The following is a 22,103-nucleotide window of genomic DNA, read 5'->3' on the forward strand; positions in this document are numbered from 1 at the left end:
GAACATAGAGTCTGTTCATCAATATCTTCACTGAAGAAAAATGACCGAAGACACTAATAGAGACAACTATTTGCCTCAGTCTCCATAGCAACCTGTCTTTGTCTCTCTTTTCCAGCATGACGGACAGAAGGGGCTATCCGTCCATTTGTCTGTTTCCGTCATTCAGTTTGTCCGTTAATCTGTTGATCATTTCTGATCTTGGGGCTGGAGAGTATGCTGTAGAAAATAAATCAGTCAACACTTGACTGATAATCCCGCCCAGAGTTGGGAGAAGACGAATCATTTCCAGGATTTGGCCGCAGCTGATTGCAGCAGTTGAAGATCTTGACAGCTTATTGCCTCCAGGCTTCCTCTTTTTCAGCCACCAAACTCTGAATCCTGGCCAGTCCAAGAACAAGAATCAGCTGTCTGACTCTTTGATTGTGTGAGACAGGCCTCTGTGGACACCAGCCCGGCAACTCAAATGTCTGGTTTTCAGGTTTAGCGCAGTCTGCCTAGTGCTAGTGTTGAATATTGTACATCGTATTGATTTTAAGTGTATAGTACGTCCATAGAATATTTTAAAAACGGCAAAAACTCATCTAGAACTAGATCACAGGGTCTTGTAATAAACTTGGGAAAAATAGCATTTGCAAATGTTTGATCTGATATGTTTAAGCATACATTAGTTTTCAAATACTTCATAAGTAGGTCATAAGTGGCAGAACGTAAACACCACCTCACAGTTATCTTTTTGAGAATCTGACAAGTCAACATATCTCACTCTGTGATTTTCCTGATATTGTTGAAGCCATTCAGTTCTCTACGTAGGCTGAAACAAACATTTTAATTGTATCTGCAACTGTTATTTGACCCTGGCTTGTCCAGCACTAGTCCACAGTTCCTAGTACAAATCTAATACTAGTATCCAGTACTGGATGAGATTTGAGCTTTTAAGGAATTTATGTGTTGAGCTTGTCACTGCATTGACTGCATTTGGTGGTCCATTGAACAGCAGTCGATTGACATCAGATTCCCCCAAAACAGAATCTGAGAGCTGAAGTTACGTCAGAGTCTAGTCCCGTCAAGTCAAGCATGATGGAGGTCTACAGGGATTTTTTTTGGTCCAGCACCAGAGATGTTTTTTATGTTGACACATAAGGAACAATCAAATTACTTTTTGATGTCTGAAGGGGATAAAAGAGTGTGAGTCCATGTGCTTCCCCCTTGCATCACCCATGTCTGGCCTGCAGCAGGGGACTTCCTAAGTTAAGAGCCTACACTGTGCAAATTTGGCGTGGGGTGTGGGGTCAGGTTGGTTAAACCACATTCAGGTTGCAGGGAGGGTATTCATGGGCCATACAAAGCACTTAATAAGGTTGATTTTTGCAATAGTCATCTGACACTGGACACACACTGTACAGTGAGGTTGTCGCTCTTGAAGGAATTAGTTGTACCATCTTTTGTGTTTTTCCTTGGTGTTTTAATGGCAACATGCCTCAGAATAATTCTAGTCCCAGTGTTGATCTCCTCAACAACACATTTGATAACTTCATTGTCTGCTCCCTTGTGTACTGGTTCCAACGTATTTCGCTCTTTCCGACTATGGGTAGAGGAGGGTGATACCTTTTTGCAGGTAGGAGGTGGAGCAGAGCTGCATTACTGTGCAGGTTATACTGCCAGAGGACCAGCATGCTACAACACAAACTGCTCACAGTAACAATTCCAAATAATTTCTTCTTTCTTCAGTTTGGTGAAACCACAGCACAGACTGCGACAGGGAGGTTGGACTGAACCACTGTTTAGGTGGTGGCAGGTTGTTGTACTATACTACGGTACAGACTGTATTGAGTGTGGTGTCAAATCGAACTGCCTTAGCCTCAGTGGGCTTCATGTTGGTGTCATACATTGGGTTTTCAAATGATGCCTGACCGTTGGAGCTCTCATGACCGACATAGCCATTGAACTGGACCTTGGGACGTGTCCTGCAAGAGAGAGGAAAGACAGACATGGTGTTCATCGCAGGTATTTGGTTATACAAGGATAACTTGACAACGTTTGGAAAAAGAAAACACAGTAAACCAAAACGGTGCAGGTCTAACAAGACAATGACAAGCAAAAGACAAACTCAAAGATATGTTAGACATTAGGATGAATTTGCTTAAATGTGCCTGCTTCCTTTCTTTAATATGAGCTCTTACCAACTCTCCCATTTAAAATCATATCTGTCAAGTCTAGTTTGAGCCCAGGTGAATCAGTGATGTGTGAATAAGTGGAGCAACTACCTGCTTAACATCAATATATTTTTCTCTGAAGTTGGTGAACCAAAAAGCCTGGTGAAATATATTTTATATGTGAGGTGGCCAGAAATGTGACTCAAGTGATGATCATGTTCTTCTGTGGTTTGTGAGTCCTTGAGATTTTTTTGGAGCCTTTTTGACCCCCGCCTTTTCAAAATAGAGCTTTAAGTAGAAATATTTAGCTGTCTGCAAAACAGCATTACATGTTTAAGTTGTTAATGTTTGTTTGTGAAACATATCAACATGCAGCAAGGCAAACCACAAACAGAATTTTATAATTGTCCTTGCATTGCCTATTCCACATCAGTGATATAGAAAGCACTGGTGGTAATGAAATATTAGGGATGTATGAGTTCAAGAACTACTGAACAGCAGAATATTTGAACACTACTCATACAGAGAAACCTGCAAATGATTACAAATTGTTGGTGTATTGATGACCAATTCATACAAAAAAGAATATATTTCTATTTTATATAGTCCTATTTAGTTCTACAACCAATTAAAAAAAGACAATTTATTCAGATAAGTTAACTGAAAATACCCTTCTCTGTCCTCTCAACTGTCTTGTTAACATGATGGGCAAGAGCTTTAGCCTTGGGATTAAAGTTGCCCCCTTAGTAAGAGCTGGTTCTGGTATACATCTACAAATTGCATGGAAATGGTTGGCAGGCGCGATCACATGAACCGTAGCAACTGTCAGCTTCAGTGGTTCAGCTAACCAGATCCCATCTGCTGATCTCATGTGAGTCTCAGTACATGCAACCTCCCATCATCCTGTAAATGGTGCCCAATGGTTTAAGTTCAAAAGGACACATTATTAGTCAATGTGCCTGAATAAGGATTTTAGGAAACTTACTGCAGAGATTCAAAAGGTTATGCAGTGAAATACACTCTTCTAACGTGTGTTTGTCGCAGATTACATTTTTTTAGATAATCAGGTCCTATAATCCAGTTAGATATAATCACTTACTTCCAAACCCTGTGGAACTATTAGCAGCGAGGAATGCTGCAACCGAAACACTGTTTGACTCTGACCTCATTAAGAGTGTGTGTACGTGTGTGTGTGTGTGTGTGAATACTCACTGGTAGAAATCCAACCCTGGGGAGCCACTAAGCCTACCCTACATGCTCAATCCATTACTTTACAAAACTGCACACACACCAACACACAAGGCAGACCTCCCTGCATGGCAGTAGTTCAAGTCTCTGCACTAGTTTCTGTTTGTGGCTGTAGGTGCAATACTTTAGTTTTATTGGTAGAATGAAAAACAGCTCACACAATTGCTTTGACAGTATTATAGATACTGTATTGACATATAGATCTGCAGTGTGCACACTCACACCTCTCTTTTAGTTGTATTATTTAAGTTATTGCATTGTTATGTAAAGCAATGTTCTACTTCCAGCTTAGCATTTTGTTTGGCTAGGGCGTTATGTTAACTAAATGCACACCTACTGTCTAGTATAGATGAAACAAATACAAAAATAAAATAATACAGGATGATGTATATTTGCTCACACTTCATAGTATTACTCAAACGTAACAGAACATCAAAAACTGTGTTTTTTCTTGATGACATCATGCTGACTGAGAGATGACAATGAGATTAAAGACAAATTACATCGCTTTCAAGCGTTAAAAGGTGGCTATTATGACATAGTAAGGCTGCAACAACTAAAACAATTACTTTCATCTGAGATGAGGAGTCTGTGTGTTCCATTTCCCTCTGAATATCTATTCAATTGGTTGAAAAGCTTGTGTTTTCTAACAATACAAATAATGTAGGACAAAGTACTGATCTGAGCTCAGAACAGACAATACAAATGTCATATTTTGGTGAATTGTGCAGCCTTACTTCACAGCATGAAGAAACATTTTAAAACCAAAAACAAGAGATGAAGAGTTTGACGGAGGATGTGGCGGCGGCGGAGGTCTGGTTGCTGTTGGAAACCAGGTGGTTGACAGGTCTTACCTGCCGCCAGGCCCCCAGGTGTCTTTTGGTCTCTCATTGTCATCTGTCTCAGCAGACAATGTCCTGCATACAACCATCAGCTTTAATATACATCGGCTATCATTGCACACAGCTAACACACTGCAAAGTAATATTAGTGTTGGTAGCTATTGTATCTAAATCCAACTGTACTGTCAATATCTGTGTAAATCTGGGCAGCACAATATATCCTTTATATCAAAATAGAAGCTGCACAATACAGTATATCGAAAAAGTCTGCTGTATTATACAATAGGGATGTTTTGTGTTGTAAAAGAGCATCATAGAAACATTTACAACTAAAATGTATATTATTTTGGTGATGCTTTTTGTGCATACTTCCATATTCAATGTGTTCAATATAAGCATTTTCAAATAGATTTATTTAAATTCAACAGCCAGCCTGCTGTGTACTAAAAGTGTCTGTTTATTATAACAGGTACGGTCATGATTGCAGTATTCAAAATAATGATATCAACATATTTTCCCCATACCGTGCAGCACTCATCTTCATAGACCTGTAAATAGGAGTCACGGTCTTATCAGGATTTACTATTCTCACAAGTCAGTAAACACTACAGCCATGCAATTTACTAACTTTCTAACAATGCATTAGACTGTTGCCTCAATGAGGTCAGGACATGTTTCACTGCAGATAAAGTAGCATACAGCTACCATTAATGACAAGCCAACAGATTAGTGTGCACTGCAGTAATGACTTTTGTTAGATGAGTATGATGACTTTGTAAAAGTTTGAGTGATTAAGTGCAAAGGTCAGAACCGCCCTAAGATGTAGAATCTTAAATAGGTCTAATATTGGAAACGTTAATGATGACATTTTACCCTCAATATAGCTGAGAATAATCTGGCATCTTAAGGCACAGTCTTTTGTGAAATTTCCAGGAACAATAATTAAAATCTAAGGTCAATCAGATGTAATCTTCATAGTACGCTTTGGAGTTTTAAAGCTTTAATTATGTTTGAACATTTCTTTAAACCTGCCTCTCCTCCCAAAAAAGGTATCTGGTCCACTTAATGTATTTCAATAGAGCTTAAGGACAAGGGGTTTATCAAACAGCTACTCTTCTACTTAGTTTTGAAGTCACTCACAAATATATGACGTTTTCAAAGACAAAAATCGGCATTAGGCTCTATTTTGATGTTGGTTTGGCGAAAGCACAAATGCTAGTGGACTGCCAATTTGGAAAGTCTTTGGTAAATGACATGTCTGCCAGCACTTATTTATCCTAATTTCCCATAAGTATTCTATATTCAGAGTAATTAAAGAGGATTTTTCTACTGGGTTGGAATATTTGGTGATTTTTTTACAATACCAAAATGTCTTGATATGCAAAGGCTTCCCTTGCTTTCCTTTGAGCTCTAACTACCGTAAAGACATTGTGGTATTTGTCTTCTTCTGGCAGTGTTTCCCACTGAATTTGATTCTATTCTATTTTCTCCCAAAAATATAATTTGCAATTAACAATTTAGGCATTTAGCAGACGCCTTATTCCAAAGAAACTTACAATGATCAATTACAGGGACATTCTCCCTGGAGTAACTGAGGGCTAAGTGCCTTACTCAAGGGCACACTAGTAGTGGTGTTCCAGGCGGGATTTGAACTTGCAACCTTCCGATCATCAGCCCATCTCACTATACATTAGAACACCAAAATTAAATTAAAAAAAAAAAAAAAATGAATATGAGATCTATTTGTGGCGGACGATATTTAATTGTGGCGGTCACCACATTTTTTTTGTTATATCTGTATGAGGAAATTATCAAGCTGGATTTTTCTTTTAATCATTTGTAAGTTTGTATTGTCTGTTTTTACTCTGAGGATATAGCGTACCTGTGCTTGTAGAGATAGAAGGCGAATCCAGACAGGATGAGGGCAAAGAAAGGAACTAAGATGGCGGCTGCCACGGAGCTGCTGTTGGTGTAGGGGTTGGATGGGTCCATTGCCATGGTTACAGGGCCTGGGGACAGACACAGAGGAACCCACACATGCATGAACACATTAACACCCTTTTGTGCACGTGTAATAGAGGATCTGTCCTTTTAGTCTTTACACTTGAGTTCTGTTTCAGTGTTTACTCAGTCTGAAATGTAATTTATTTTTACATTACACAATATTGCTGCTAATATTTCTTCAGTTTGAACTAATATTTATATTCCCATTTTCAGTATGACATAGTGTCAAAAGAAGATATCAAGGCTGTGTTGTTTGTCACATCTGGCAAGCAGCTAATGTGTCTGGCACAGTTGTCTGTTTCAGGGCAGTTTCTTCAGATTTTAATGAAACTTGGTGGAATGTTGTAGCACGGGCCAAGCAAGACCTCATTACATTTTGGAGAAGAACCAAATGAAGGGGCAGATACAACAATTATGTTTCACCTTCGTTAACATTGCGCCATGTTTGGCATTTGTGCTGCATTCATGTGGTGTCAGAATAATTGGGCAGGAAAAAATCCGTCTATACCCTTTCAGGTCGGAACAACAATTCAAAAACTGATTGTTTAAACGCTCTGAGCTTTTAAGAGTCAATATTTTTCAAACAAAAAGGACTTAAAAAGGCAGTTAACACATCAAACGACTTTGCAACTCAGGGAATTGGACCATCCAAGGAGTGTGTGATTGCAGCGTTGGCCTCTCCGCTCTGCGAGTGGCTCTCTAGTTGTGTTTGTTATTGATGCTGATGTCACGGAAAGACCTACCTTGCCTGGTTAGATGGAACTTGCCAAAGTCTTTACTATGAGTATGACCCTGGTAGACAAAAGTCTTCTGGTCGGATTCTGCAGTAACCTGAAAAGTGAAAAAGCAGATTGTTGTTTGTTCTTAGATAACGACATTCAGTTAAAGGCTGTTTCACATGTGAAGTATGAGGCATGTGATAATATTCTTAGCATGTAGATACATATGTAGCTACCTCTTCATTTCTTGAATTTTACATTGTGGTATATCAACGTTATTTTAGTTTTCACCCTGTCTTCTTCCCTGATCAGCAATATTTCTGCCCCTCATGTACTTGGGCCCTCCCCAACCTCCTTCTTTTCCTCTCTTCACCCTCTCTTGTTAGGAGGCCAAAGCAGCAACGCTTTACCCCCAAATCAACAATTGAAATGTCATCTTCTAACTGTAAATAAATTGCTTTCCAGGAATCACAACTAAGCCATAACCAGTCTGACTCTCCTCCTTCCGTACTCTTTCTGTCATCCGCAACATGAACAATGGTCTGTCTCTGCCTCCTTCCTTCCTTTTTACACCCTTCTGTTATCCATTCCTGCCTGACTATCATTTAAAATCATCCCACTCGGTTCCTCCAATATGCCCTCTGTCCTCCTCTGTAATCAAGTCAAACAGGATCCGGTTTTTAATCCATTCCCCAGCTGAAGACACGATCTTCAGAAGTCCCAGCTTCAAAAACCACATCGAACAAAGTTTAACAGTCTCTATGGAACATGAAAGGTGACTTTCTTATTTTTGTTTTTCCTTTTAAACACTTTTGGCATTCAATATGTTCACATTTAAAGGAGTTGATTGACTAAATTCACAGCTTAAAGAAGCCCCATTTGTGTACATCAAAGATACATTATGAATGCACAGGGAGGTGTAAATAAACCAAATGTAGGTTTTATGTGAGGATACGTGCTGGAACTAATTATTGGCTGAAGTAACGTCCTGGATTCTCTACGGTACGCCTTGCAACCTCACGTATACATGCAACCTTGCAACACTTCTTGGTAAACCACATTAATCCTGTATTTAAAAAAAAAAAAAAATGGTATTTCAAAATCTGATTTGTATAACCTGAATCAACAATTGAGTCAAATTTAAATACATCTCTTTAGCAAGAACCTGCCCAGCGCAGTAGTGTGGACTGTGCCACACTGTTGTTCCAGAATAGGGCAGTGATGTTGATTGAAAAATAGGGAGTTGAGGAAGGACTGTATAATGAAAGTTCCACTCGGAATGACGAACGCCTTGGGGTGTCGGTAAGAACATGGGAGTCTTGGTAGTGGTTAATTCCTTTTACTGAAGATATCACCACAACAGTCACAGTATTACAGCCTTGGAGCAGGTGTAGTGTACTGTATGTATATGTGTGTGGATGTTGGTCCCTTTCTCCACCTTTGAAATTGGTTCCGTTGTCGGAGTAGACTTCTGATGGCCTTCCGCGTCTGGCAATGAACCTTCTGAAGGCCATTAAAAAGGAGTCTGTATCGACAGAGGTAAGTAAGTCAATGTGAACGGCCCTTGTGGGGAGGCACTTGAACACAATACCCCACCGCTTCTCATTGCGTCGTCCCAATTTGATCAGAAAGGGGCCAAAGCAATCCATGCCAGTTGAATAAAAGGCAGGCTTGAATAGCCTGAGGCGGGCCACGGGTAGGTCAGCCATTTGTTGGGAAGCAGGTTTTGCTTTCCATCTACAGCATTCAGTACAGCTGTGCTGGTGCCGCCTAACAGCCTCTCGCCCACGCAGGATCCATACTGTGCGGCGAAGCTTGGCGAACACTCTCAGGTTAAGGGTGACAGAGAAGAGCATCAACATGTTGAATGAGGAGCTTGGTGTACGAATGGCTGGGGTTAAGTACAACTGGGTGCATAACTGTCGGATCAAGGTCCTCTGCCTGCCGGAGTCTGCCTCCGACTCTGATAAGGTTGCAGTCTGTGTCATACTGAGGCGTGAGGCATAGGAGACAACTGCTAGAAGGGATAGGTTTGCCAGACTTTAGTAGATGGTATTCTTCTGTGAAGCTGTCCAGCTGAACTTGTCTTGGAACATTCTGCTCTGCCCTGTTGTACATCTCTGCTGTAGGAGAGTCAGTTGACGATGAGTCATCAAGCTTGGCTGCCCCGTGAAGTTCCTTGGCTTTGGCCTCCACTAAATCACTCCAAGTGCGTAACGGTGTGACATCTGGAGTCGATGCCCTTGGTTGGGAGATGGCAATACCACATATGGCAAACCGCTTTAACTCTGTAGTCCTGAGGCTTGGCAATACTGCTTCCTTGGATGCCTGGCGTAGTGGTGCATCCTTTCTCCTTAGCATAGGTGTTGCATACCTAAGTACTCCATTCACGGTTAGTTGCTTTGTCTTAGCCTCCAGTAGGTTAGAAGGTAGGGGTGGGCGATATTGAAAAATATATTATCACGATATTTTTCAAGCAGTATCACGATAGAAGATATATATATATCACGATATTTTTTCATGTCGGTTATTATGGTTATTTTTCAAGTTACTTAACAGAACAACCACCTACACGGTAACAGAAACTAAAACAGAAAGGAGTAACAGACCAAAATACCATTTCAAGCTGGTTTTACTTCTGAAATGAATCCCTGAATGAACAATTCAACATGTTGATATGGCTTCAAGGCACAGTTTCTCAGTATAAAAATGAACTTTCTGAGGTAGCACTAGCAGTGAACATCAATAAACATGAAAAGGAGGGTAAAACATAACTAAGTAAAACATAAAACATCAATGAGGAAAAGTCAGTGCCAAACAATTAAAATGTAAACTTTACCTAATATCGTCACGACGATATATATCGTCATATCGCCCACCCCTAGGTTAATGGCTTCCTGGTCTTCCTTAGACCTGGTCACATCTTTCTCAGACCTGTAAGGCAGGGTGTCAACTTGCCACAACTTCTCCACGTTGCGCTGCACCTCGACTGCAAGTGGGCTGAGGGATGTAAAAAGGCATTGGTGAGGCTGTAACTGGGACTGAAGAATCTGTGCCGGCCCTTGAAGTGTCCATCCAAGCCGTGTATGGATTGCAGCTGGACCCCCAGGTGGTCCGAAACGCACAGGTTCCACTGGGTTTATGAGGTGAGGCTGGTCAGCTCCAATCAGCAACAAGGGTGAGATTTGACTGAAGCCGTGTAGAGGCAAGTCTTGGAGGTGCTTGTACCTTTTCTGAAGGGTAGCCACTGGATAGGTATGTTCAGCTAACCCGAGGCGCTGAGCAGTAAAGGCGTTGTCTATCTGGAAAGACTTCTTTGGTTGCTTTATAGTGGAGACTTGGAAAGAAACTGAGGCACCGTGCAGAGTCTGAATATCCTGACGGATGGTTCTGAGGGCAAGGTCTTCTGGGGTGCCTGTTGTAGGAGTCTGAGTGTGGTCTGAAGCCCACCTCGGCTCCGCGTGTTCGTTTGGTGAGCTGGGTAAAATCTTAAAGGAAGGGATTCAAAAACACCAGGATACAAGTTAAACAATAATCTTTTTAATGATAAAAGGTAACAATACAATACAAAGGAGTACTCCTGCTCTTTTCCCCTCTGGGAATTCTTACTATCTGGACCGCCTGAAGACAAAAAAGAGCGGTCTAAAGACACAACAGGCTTACATGCAAAAACAACGGGGAGGAGTTGTGTCGGATTCTCCTCCCAGAAGAGTAGAGTCCATTCATTGGGTGATATAAAAACTACGAGCTTCCGTAGCGAATCAGCGCGAGCCAGCCGAGGACCCTTAAGTTTGAGGCATAACAATATTACTGCAGCTTTCACACACACACATTCTTCAGAGACTTTCCTCTCTTCGGCCCCCTCCCCCATCAGTTCAATACACACACAGTTTCACATACTTTAGGTATCTTAAAGATATGTTTACAACATAGCTGTTTATAGTTGGCCAATACAAGTAATACATATCAGTTACTTTAATATCACACACATATTTTAGACATGTATTGTTCCAGATATGTTGGAAAGCCTGCTGACTGTTANGACTCCGTCGTCCGGTGATCCAACGGCCTTATGGAAAGGCTTCACATATACATCGGTACGCAAATGCGCTTTGTGACACAAGTGACGGTACGCATTTCAGATTGTTGCCGCGCATGCGTACCTGCGTACCACTTATGTGCACCCCTGCATATATCTGCTTTCCTTTGAACATCTTGTTGTTTCTGTATTTTTTTTAAGCACGGAACCTTTTTAGTTTCAATAATGTTTACAGCAAATGAAATGTTAAGTTTTCATTTAAGGGTTATTGTTGGTGATTGAAGTCATATTATTTGGTCCTTATGGTTCTTGCCCTGCTGATTTTAAAACAAACAATAGACTTAGGATAGACCTGAAGTTAAGGAATACTAGGACCTTGTTGCTTTTTCTCTCTTTTAACTGGTAGTTTAAAAAAAAAAAACACAAGTATGAAAATACAGCAGTAAAAACAAGGCTATGCCCAACCACACAGCAATAAAAAACCCAAACATCAACGGTAATGATCCTTAAGCTTGGGTAAATAGTCCTGTTTTTAGTTTGCTTTTGAATGTGGGCACAGTTGTGGTCGACCTCCAGTTGTAGCATGCATTATCAATTAGGGTGTATAAATGACTATTAACGGTGTGTTCATTGCTGGGTGTGATTTGGATGCTTGCTCCATTAAGCCCACTCTATACTTACCTGGGCAGGTGGTATGTTTCAGGAGGAAATGAGTGGGTCACTTGCTGTGAGGCTGCGGTTTTAATGTTTCTGGTGTTTATTTGCTACAGTTAATTTAGTTTTATTGAAATGGTCCAGTTACATTTTTGTTGTTTCAGTAAACTTTTTGTAAATGAAAGCTTCCTTTTTTGCACTATTCTGCTTTATCAACCTCGTTCTTCTTTTTAAAGCTTTCCGGTGCCTAACAACCATGTAATTTACCCTTTTATATGCACTTGAAGGAAGAGCCATGTTGTAGTTGTGTTTAAAACAAACAGTAATGGAGATTTAAAGGGGACCTATCATGCAAAATGCACTTTTTGATGTATTTTCTACATAAATATGTTTCCCCGGTGTGTCCGGGAACTCACGCATCGTCAGAAAATAAAAACCTCTCTCTTTTCCTCCGTACCCAAATCTCTAAAAACGTGGGTACAACGGAGCTGATCCAGGTTTGCGTCCGATATGACGTAATATCGGAAATGTCGACCCACGGCACTATCAGAAAGTTGCTATCAGAAGCAATGCCTGACTGTTTTGGACGTAGTATGGTCTGTGTTTACATTAGCATCGCTAACACTCAGAGCTAACCTGTACTGGAGAGCATGTGTGTGAAGAAGCAGGAAATAAAAAGGAACTCACCTTGTGGTATAACCGGCAAGAGAGAAAGCCTTTGAGATCCATACTGTTTCAGAAATAATCCTTGATAATCCATGATATGGCGTTTCATCACGGCAGTATTTAGTTTAGACAATAGCTGCTGGGTCCCGCATGAGCTCAGCCCCCTCCTTTTTATTCTTAGCAATTCTTTTTTAAAGCTTTATACCCAAAATCAGCACTTTTGAAACAGGGAGTGAAATAGAGGGATATGAGGCATGGCTAGAATGGGTGATCTGTTTGGTATTTTGAGCAAAACACTTCATAAACATGTTTTGTATATATTTGTATATCTGAGACCTATGCTATTGCCTAAAAATAGCATGATATGTGACCTTTAAGACATGACTCACTTCCATCCAGTGAACTTTATCTATAGCTGATGTATAACAACAGCACATTTCACGCCTAATGCTTCACATGTTTGCCATGACCTTCCTTTAATGCAGGAAGCTCAGCAGTGTGCAGAAGGCCTTTAGATACAGTACGCAGCAAGTAAGAATGTTGCATTGGTCAATTATTGTTACCCATTAGCTTGTGCAGAGATCCTTCATCAAAAAAAAGTTACAGGTTGTTTTTTAAGAAGTTGCCTGCAAGGAGATAGCACTCTATTAACATTTTACGCAGGGGAGCTAATTATTATTTCAGAAACAGGGCTTTTATCCACCAGCCAAAACACAAAGTGATGACATTTAGACAATTACATTCTGTTGCCGCTGGCTCAGGCTAAGAAATATTGTGGGAATTAAAAGTCCATCCCAGATGATAGCCTGCTGTAGGTATAAAGTAATGAAATAATGAGATTTGATATAAAAGATATATCATCCACAACTGTTTTGATTGATTGATTAATTAATAAGTAGCTGCTATCATTTCAATTTATAAAGTGACAGCTTGGGTGGCACCTTCAGCGTTTTTCTTTCTGAAAAGAATTCAGAACACTGTCACAAAGACAGCTTGACAGCCATTCCTACACCCTCCAGAGAGAGACTTGAAACTGTATCAAACATAAAAGAACCAATGTCCTTTTATGATGATTATATGTTTGCATATATTTTAAAAACAACAGTTGATATCTTACTTTGTGTCATGAGATTGAATTGTATTTGTGCTTCTTACACTTTATGGTATCAGTATGGCATTCTTCCATTTGTATTTGTCTTGCATTTATAGTCCAATACAAGGCTTATTACCTACTGGACTCTGTGCGTATGTGCAAGCTTTGCTGAACAGATGGTCTTCACTGATGCTTTGTTTAACTGATTTGGTATCTTCAAATTGTTGGGAGACAGTTTGAAACATGCCTACATTTCACTGATTTCCTCATGCATGATTGCACATTTAGTCATACACACAAAAAGCCAGACACAAACACTGATGCACCTTTTTATATATAACATATTAGTTTTTGTTGTAAATGTTTCCTGTTTGAGTTTTTAACTTGGGGTTCACGTAATGTTGGTTCTAAAGAAGTCACCAACAAATAAGACAAAGTGAAAAAAATATATGTTTTCTGTCTCTGTTTCTTCTTCTCTCCTGTCTGCTCCTCCCTTCCCCATCTTCAGATTGTTCCAACATTTCCCTTCACCTTTTTCTGTTCTTTAGAAAACCTCATTTTAAGTTTAGAGTGCATGTGTGCAATTCTGTGTTTGTGTGTGCGTGTGATTTAGTTATTTTTAGTAGCCAACCCTGGAAAAAAATTCTATAAATAATTCTGTTGTTAATGTTTATAATCTTTGATGATGGGATGGACGGTTTCATAGTTATTTTTTTTAATGACTTGTCCACTGGTGCTGACTATTGTGGTGCACAGTTAAAGTTGAAATTCTACCTGCCACAATTGTACTTGATTGTTTTTTCTCCTCTGTTTTCAAATGGCTAGTGTTCTTTCATTACACTGGTATTTGCTCAGTGATCTTCATAATACAGACTATAGTATACACTCTTGTTCACCAGATAGGACAAACAAAATGTAGTTTGGCATCATGTAGAAAAATGATGTGGGGAAATATTATACAAATTAGATTTTGGGGTCAGTATGAGTCAATGTCATTTCCTTCACTGCGGATTTAACATAGCAGCTTAAAGTCTTCACTCTTTTTTGAAGCGTGGACTCAGTAGAAAAAAAGAGAAAATGTGTAGTGTTACATTCCCTAATGGGCTAGGGGAACCAAAGGGAATCGACACGACCAGAGTGGAATTGGTAATAATTATAGGTGGTTTTATTACAATATGAGATAACAAAAGGCAGGCAAGCAGCCTGAACGAACAAATAATGCCAAACGGATGGTCTAACCATCAACAAAAAGAGAACTCCAAAAGAGAGTTATAGGGCTTATCCAGAGTAATATTTAAAGGGAAAAACAAAACCTCACGTTAACCGTGGTACAAATGAAATGAGACAGACTGCACACACACAGCTGTAGCTGATCAACAGGTGCTTATTACCTGGGTCTAAGCTGTTACACGTTTCACAAATCCTAAATGCTGTTCAACAGGAGCTAAGCTACCTGGGTCTAAGCTGTTACACGTTACCACACACAACATACTACTTAGCACTCTGCTAAGCAGTCTAGCTAAGTACAGAAGGTTTTACGAGGTTTACGAACACAACAAATAGCGTGACAAGAGGCGACTGTCTACAAAACAGAGCCCCCAGAATGGTCTTCGTTCACAGCCTTTGTACTCCTCCCCCGGAAGATGTGCCGGAAGAGGGCGGAGATTGGATGACGTCTTATCAAATCACCTCTTCAGATGTGGCGAGGGCGGGACGACCAGTGGCATCGGACACACACACACACACACACACACACACACACACACACACACACACACAAACAGAATTAAACAGCCCCAGGGAAGCCCAGCTGCTGGTAACACCCTCCCTTAAGACAAACCCACAGGGTTTTTGTCGAACCAAACACATAATAACCATAATGGAACACAGAACACCATCACTACAGGCTCTGGACAAAGCATCTGCCAACACGTTCTCTGAACCCTTTTTGTGTCGGATTTGCAGGTTGTAGTCTTTGGACGATCAGAGCCCACCACATGAGACGCTGGTTGTGATTGTACATGCGTGACAAAAAGACAATGGGGCTATGGTCAGGTAACCACTTGCAACTGGCCAAAGAAACTGGATCCGACATAAACTTCAAAAGTGCTGGATAGCTAACAACAAAAGCAAGGGTCTCCTTTTCAATGGTAGAGCTACCGGACCTGATGTTTTGTTGAAACTTACGGGAAGAAATAGCAGACAGATGATCAACTCCATCCGCATCCTCTGCCAGTAAAACGGCACCGGCCCCCCACTGCATGCATGGCTCACCTCAAGTGTAAAGGGCTTAGCGAAGATCAGGAACGCGAGACACAGGGAGCGTGACTTAAGGAGTGTTTTTTACACACTCAAATGCATGTTTGGCACTCAGGGGTCAAACGTAGTCCACTTTGGGACTTATCAAATTAGTCAGGGTTGGCGTCACAGTGGAAAAGTGCCGGGCAAAAACTGCCTGTAGTTAGCCTGCCCATGCCCCGAGAAAGCGGCGGAGTTCCACTCCTGGTGCCGGCCACCCGGCACATTCAGCCACCGCCGCAACCTTAGCTTCCCACGGTCCGGGACTTGGCCTTGCCAACCTGGCTTCCCCCTAAAATAAGGGTGACAGTAGCTTCCCAAACTCACATATTGGCCCAATTCAAGGTAAGAGACGCCTGTGCGAGGCGTGTGAATACCTGCCCCAGGATCTATATGCATCTACCAAGTGGGGTTACACGATGAGATTCATCCAAATAGGCGTTATCAATACTTATGCTTGATAGGACGGTATTCACAACCTCTGGGAAAGTAGCCGGAGCATTACACATGCCGAAAAGCCATGACTGTTGTACTGCAGAAACAGTCAGGGTAGCGAAGCGGAGATTTTTGATGACGTCTGTTAAAAGGTACCTGCCAGTAACCTTTAAGCAATCCAGTTTACTGACGTATTATTGGAAACCTAAATTGTCGATGCAGTCCTCTTCTCGGTAATGGATAGCAATCATGACACCGTAACAGCGTTCACTTTGACGGTAGTCCGTGATTAAAGCGGAGGGAGCGTCAGATTTAGCCTCTACAAGGCACGGGGAGCACCATGGGCTAGAGCTCTGTGATAGCTAAGCCATTAGATACAAGCCCCAAATAAAAAAAAAAAAAAAAAAAAAAAAAAAAAAAAAAAAAAAATTTATTCAGCCTTTCATAAGCGCCCGCTTTGGTCGGGTTGCTCGTCGGATGTTGCTTGAATTGCCTCCCGCCTTTTACATTGATGTCCATGCGTTATCAATTTTTGTGTCGACATCATGAAAAAGGCACGGGAAACGAGCCACTAACTGGGATTATGTCATGTGTCCTGCTCCGCCTGCAGATGACCTAACGTAGCGGNTTTCTCCCATTTTTTCCCCTTTAAACTGTGGAAGTTTTTCCTTGTACTGTGAGAGGGTCTAAGGATAGAGGGTGTCGTTTTTCTCATACTGATATTCTGAACAATCTGTGCTGTTGTATTTGCTGTAAAGTGTCTCTACTGTAGACTATTTTTATTATATGTACAGCACTTTGGCTCGACCAAAAATCGTTTATAAATGTGATATATAAATAAAACTTGATTTGATTTGATATATAAAAATAATTGTATTTTTCGGAATTTAGCAGACCTCTTTCCTTTAACCTCGGACATTAGCTCCACATTGATTATTGTTCCTCGACAATTTAATTGTGTTAAAATGTTGTAAAAGCACCAATAGTCAAGCCTACAATTGTGTTGCAATATGAATATATTCGAGTTTAGTCAAAATAAATATGACATCATATATTTTATTATCTGCATATTGCCTAGCTCTTTTTGAATTAGATTTGTTTGACCCATTTTTAAAAACAACTAGGAAAAAAAAATTCATAATTAGGTTAATAATGACACTGGCTGGGTTAGAGTTGACATTGATTGGTAAACTTCAAACTCAAGCAGTACGGCCAACGTTTAGAGCATGCTCAGCACATTGTGTTGTAATTCATCAAAATCATTAAACTCATTGTGTGACACAATAAAACCTGTGCCCCTAGTTGGCTCGTGAGACAACAAAGAAATGGCAACAATTGGATAATCCTAGTCTGTGTACATGCCCCATAGGGTGCTTTGGTGCTCTACTGTGTCACACAACATGGGATAAAATGACAAGTCGTCATCCATGAAGCTCATGTTCCCTTGCGCAGTTCAAATCAGGCCATTATCAGGCTGATATCATGGAGTCTGGGGAGGCTTTAAGTGACTGTGATAAAACTGTAAACAAAAGTAAGCCAGGCTGCAACTCATTATCAGGATAGAGGCTCCAGCATCTGCCTCTTGATAACATCACAGATTAAAGACATCACCACTCAGGGTTTAATCTTTGGCAGACAGTTGTTGATTTTACAGGAGAACTTTATCACCACGTGGTTTGCTGTCACAGAATTTCATTATTATTGGTTTCAATGGAGAGTTTTAGTATTGCATCAAAATGCTGTTTTAGGGGCCTCTTTCACACAGCCAAAAAACATATCTTGGGGAAACACTGAAATGCTATTATGTACTTATTATGTTGGCCAATTGCCTGAAATGGGAAATGGCAATGGATTTTGGCATCATTGCAGGGATTCGGGCATGATTATCATTTTGGCATCAACCACGGTTGGCAGAACGAGTGAATCATTTCCCCTCTTGCGTTTGTGTGTCTGCAACAAGGAAATCCAGGATTCCTGTCAGGCAAATGCCTCTCAAATCTACTCTGCTCTTTCCCCCTCCTACTCTCCTCTGTCTTTTACTGCCCGTGTCTTGGCTTCTCTCTTCTCTCATTTTCTTTCTCTGATTGTCTGAATGAGGACAGTGTATGGAGGTGGATATCTAACATGGCAGCAAGTAAGGGGAAGGCTTCTGAAATACACACAGCTTTGTCCCCAATTGGAGTACTTCGCTCTATTGCAGTGATTTGAGCGAAAAGCTAATGTCAATGAACTGTGAGCATGCTGATGTTTAGCACGTATTAAGTGTACACTGTCTACCAACTTAGTGAAGGCTGTTAGCATTGACATGTATGCCAATTAGCATTAAACCTGCAGCTGAGGTTGGTGGAAATTGCATTAGTTGAGCAGGTCTCCCTTGAGAGGTATGGGATATACCTGGATAAATAAAGGTTTGAAATTAAATTAGTTTTGAAGGTATTGGAATCCTTGTGGACCCAAAGATGATGCTAGATGAAAGTAAAGGGATCAGCTAAGTTGAATGTCTGTACCAAGCTCTGTGCAAGACCATCCAATAGTTGTCTTAACATTTCACACAAAATCTCAAAGTGGCACTAGAGGAAGAGTAAGGGGGTCACCATAGCGATTTCATCCTGTGGGCACCATGGACTTATGTTTAAAAACCGGCAATTACGTTGTTGAGCTATTTCAGTCTAGAAAAAGGTGATGGACCAATCGACAGACATATGATTAACATAGTTATCATGGAGCCATGGTAACACAATGAGACCTGAAACGGGAGACAGGTAAAATACATGTTAATAGGTCGAATAAAGGTCAAATATGTCCGTACAAAGATGAAGGAATAAATGTGACATCTAGGTCAACTGAGCCACAAACACCGCAGCCATGTGGGTAGCACATCAGCGGACGGCAGGTCTAACAAGTGCATTTGGATTGGAGCTTTCTGTGTGAAATCTATTTCAACACGTTTTAAAGATGTTTGTGTGTGTGTGTGTGTGTGTGTGCATGCATTCAACATGTGGGTGTCAGGTGTTATACCCAGGAATCTGCAGAGGTTATTATGACCTACACACACTGGTGTCAGATCATGGGTTTTGTGATAGTGTGGCTGTCCTCAGCAATAGAATCTGAAGAGACAGAGACATACAAAGATTTATAAGTGTCTGTCCTTTCCTTTTGCCACCCCAGCGCCTTCATTCTCTGGTGCTTCATAAAACATATCCCTCGAATTACATTTTGACCAAAGAATGGCCTTTTAAAAGAATCATATCTTCTACAGTCTGTTCCTTTTTCCCCCCCATTGTTTGATTTTAGATGATAACGTCTTCAGTCCTGCATCTAACACCCATTTGTCCGATGTGGGCAGCCTTAGCCTGAGCACCCTGTCTGCCATTATTTGCTTCTTTTAGGTTACCTTGGGAAAATGATAACCAAGTGTATACCTTTCTCTTTGTTAAACTTCATTGTCAAACGAGAATCTGTTCTGAGGTAGTTATCGATTGTTTGGTCTGCTGATTATTTCTTAATATGATAAGTTATGCAGAGTGCAATGGTATGGTATGATACATGTTGTCTTCTGTTTTGGTACAGTAGCATCTGATGTTTCATGTCTTTGTGTCATTTCTGAGTTTGCCTAGTGACACTACGTTGATCAAAGCCTAGCTCTCGCCCATGTGTGCTAATTTCTGATTGCCAAAACGAAAAGTATAAAAATATATTTTGGCTAATTTTATTATAGTGTTCTAGCCATTGGAACCTGGTTTGAACTGCCTAGTCTTTCAATAATATTAACGTTTGTTGCTAGTTTAAAGCAACCCTGGGCCTGACAGAGATTATGTTGGTCTCCTCATCTGGGCACCAGCATGAAGGGCCTTGATACAACGGCTAACATGGCTTGGGCATGGTTGGTCACCTGTGCATCAAGCAGAGAACCCTAATTATGTTAAGTGGCACAGTGGTTAGTTCCTCCACCTCCCAGTAGATTTCGCATGTCATTTTCATGCTTATATGAGCCTTCACCTCCTCCTACCATTCCTCCTCCGAGAGCAAGCTGTTCAGGTGGGTGTGAGGCAGCAGGTTTTAAATTGCCATGAATGTTTGGTAGTGGTTGTGTAGCTATACTGTATCTGTGTTCGTCCTGTCTTGGTCTGGTAGCCTTTCTGTCACGATCTTGATGTTTTGTCACGTTTTTAGTTTTGTATGTCTTGTTATGGGTATTGTTTTGTGGTTCTGTTCTCCCTGTCTCTTTTCTGCCTTCCTGTGTTTTTCCTCCTGTGTTTGATTGTCTAATTGTGTTCACCTGTTGCCCTTGTGTTTCTACCTCCCCTGCCCAGGTGTTTCTTGTCCCGTGATTACCCCTACCTGTATTTAGTCTTGTCTCTTCCTGTGTTTTCTTGTCGGTTCATTGTTTGTCTCTCCTGTCTCCCTCCATGTTCGTCACGACCGTGTTTGGGTATTGTATGTTCCACGTGTTACCTATTTGCTATCCATGCCATGTTTCTTTTTTGTTGATCGGCTTTGAAATAAAGCTCGCTATTTTTTATTTTTGAAGTCTGCGTTTGGGTCCTACCTTTTCTGCAATCCTTGACAGTGATTCTAACACTTTTTCATGGTGTTTGCGTGCATTTTGTCCAGTGTACAGACTCCAGGCTCCACTGATATGCAACTAGGTGTAGAAAATGAATAAATGGATTTACAGAGCTACTTTCATCTATTCTGTATCTGTCCGACAGTGATGAAACTAGAAGGCATATTGTCAAATGATTCTTATTTTATTCCTTTCTGCACTGTTTGACAGCAGTCAATACGTTTTTGCCACTTACGGTTACAGACTGTTGAGCCTGTCAGCAGCAGGTAGCTAGATGGGAGGGATTATCATCTGATATAGTTCACTGAGTTGGATTCAGCTTCGCAAGAGGTGTCAAGCTTGGAGTCAAACTGAAAATAGTGGACGGTAAAAAATGATTTTCTAAGATCGAGAGTTTCATTTCAACTTTGGGGACACAGACTTGTGATCAGAGGAGAGTCTTTGTTCCATGTGAACTAAAAGAAAGGTCATCAAACAAAAATGCTATGATTTACTGATACATGATGTCAAAATGTTGATTAGAATATGCATTATATGAATTTGTTGAGGTCAGAATGCATCAAAAATAATTAAAAGCAAAGTGGGTTTACAGTCCAATCAAGTCACAAATTAATTAAGAGAAATGTATGTTTATAAGTAGAATAATGCTGTTCTCTTAGTCAACCGCAATCCTCTTGGAAGTGTATTTTGCTCAGCTCCACAGCTGGTGATGAGGCCCCATGATTAATGAATACCTGTGTGTTGAACGCAATAAGGTTAATATTCACCTCCTAAAAAAAATAAACCACAAATTTGTATTTTAAAATGGCATACCTATCAAATTTAGATCAGTTATGCTTTTTAGTTATTGTTAAATATTGACAAATTTCCTGTATTTGCTGGAATTTATTTAGATAACATTTACATATTTTCTATGAATACTATAAGAAAATATTACAAAAACCTCTATTACAATGTAGGGTGCTGAAAATGGCACTGTGTACTGGCATATTTTGCACGTCAGCAGTCGGTGCTAGTAGCTACAGTTGATGCCAAACCAAACAACAATATATCCCACTGACTCGTGTATCAAACATATATATATATAGCAGATATGTTTAGCTGCAACAGGCTGTAGCAACCATAACACACATTGTATACCTGCTCCACTGGAGTATGTAGTGTAGTCAAGCAGACTTTCAAACTTGTGGCTGCATGAGCAGCTACCAAAATCCCCCTTTTAAGCTCAACACATATTAATCAATTCAGTATGCCAATACAGCGAGTAAAATATGCTGACAGACAGTAGGAGAGAGGAGAGAGAGAGATTAAAAGGTGAAAGAAGAATAGAAAGAGGGAGCAGGAACAGACACAGAAGGAGATGAAGCATGTTTGGCTCGTGGTGC

At 40.6% G+C, this 22,103-nt stretch overlaps 1 protein-coding gene across 1 annotated transcript; it reads right to left on the reverse strand.

Moving 5' to 3' along the window:
- Positions 1–511: 511 nt before the first annotated feature.
- Positions 512–9,327, reverse strand: LOC104967370 (CUB and sushi domain-containing protein 2-like). Its single transcript, XM_010796778.1, has 7 exons — positions 9,083–9,327; positions 8,769–8,955; positions 6,991–7,078; positions 6,126–6,252; positions 4,768–4,791; positions 4,256–4,318; positions 512–1,964 (listed from the first exon to the last, which is right to left on the reverse strand). Exons 1-7 carry the CDS (start codon positions 9,325–9,327, stop codon positions 1,805–1,807), a joined length of 894 nt encoding a protein of 297 aa, XP_010795080.1. The 3' UTR covers positions 512–1,804.
- Between the last annotated feature and the right edge of the window lie 12,776 nt (positions 9,328–22,103).

This window comes from Notothenia coriiceps, unplaced genomic scaffold, assembly GCF_000735185.1.
Source record: "Notothenia coriiceps isolate Sejong01 unplaced genomic scaffold, NC01 NC01_scaffold00037250, whole genome shotgun sequence".
In the NCBI taxonomy this organism is placed as follows: domain Eukaryota; kingdom Metazoa; phylum Chordata; class Actinopteri; order Perciformes; family Nototheniidae; genus Notothenia; species Notothenia coriiceps.

Coding starts and splice junctions, on each gene's coding strand:
- LOC104967370 (XM_010796778.1), bottom strand. CDS start 9,327: ATGCTAAGGAGAAAGGATGCACCACTACGCCAGGCATCCAAGGAAGCA. Junction 8,956..9,082: donor GACTCTCCTACAGCAGAGAT/GTACAACAGGGC, acceptor CTCACGCCTCAG/TATGACACAGACTGCAACCT. Junction 4,792..6,125: donor TTCTATCTCTACAAGCACAG/GTACGCTATATC, acceptor TCCTATTTACAG/GTCTATGAAGATGAGTGCTG.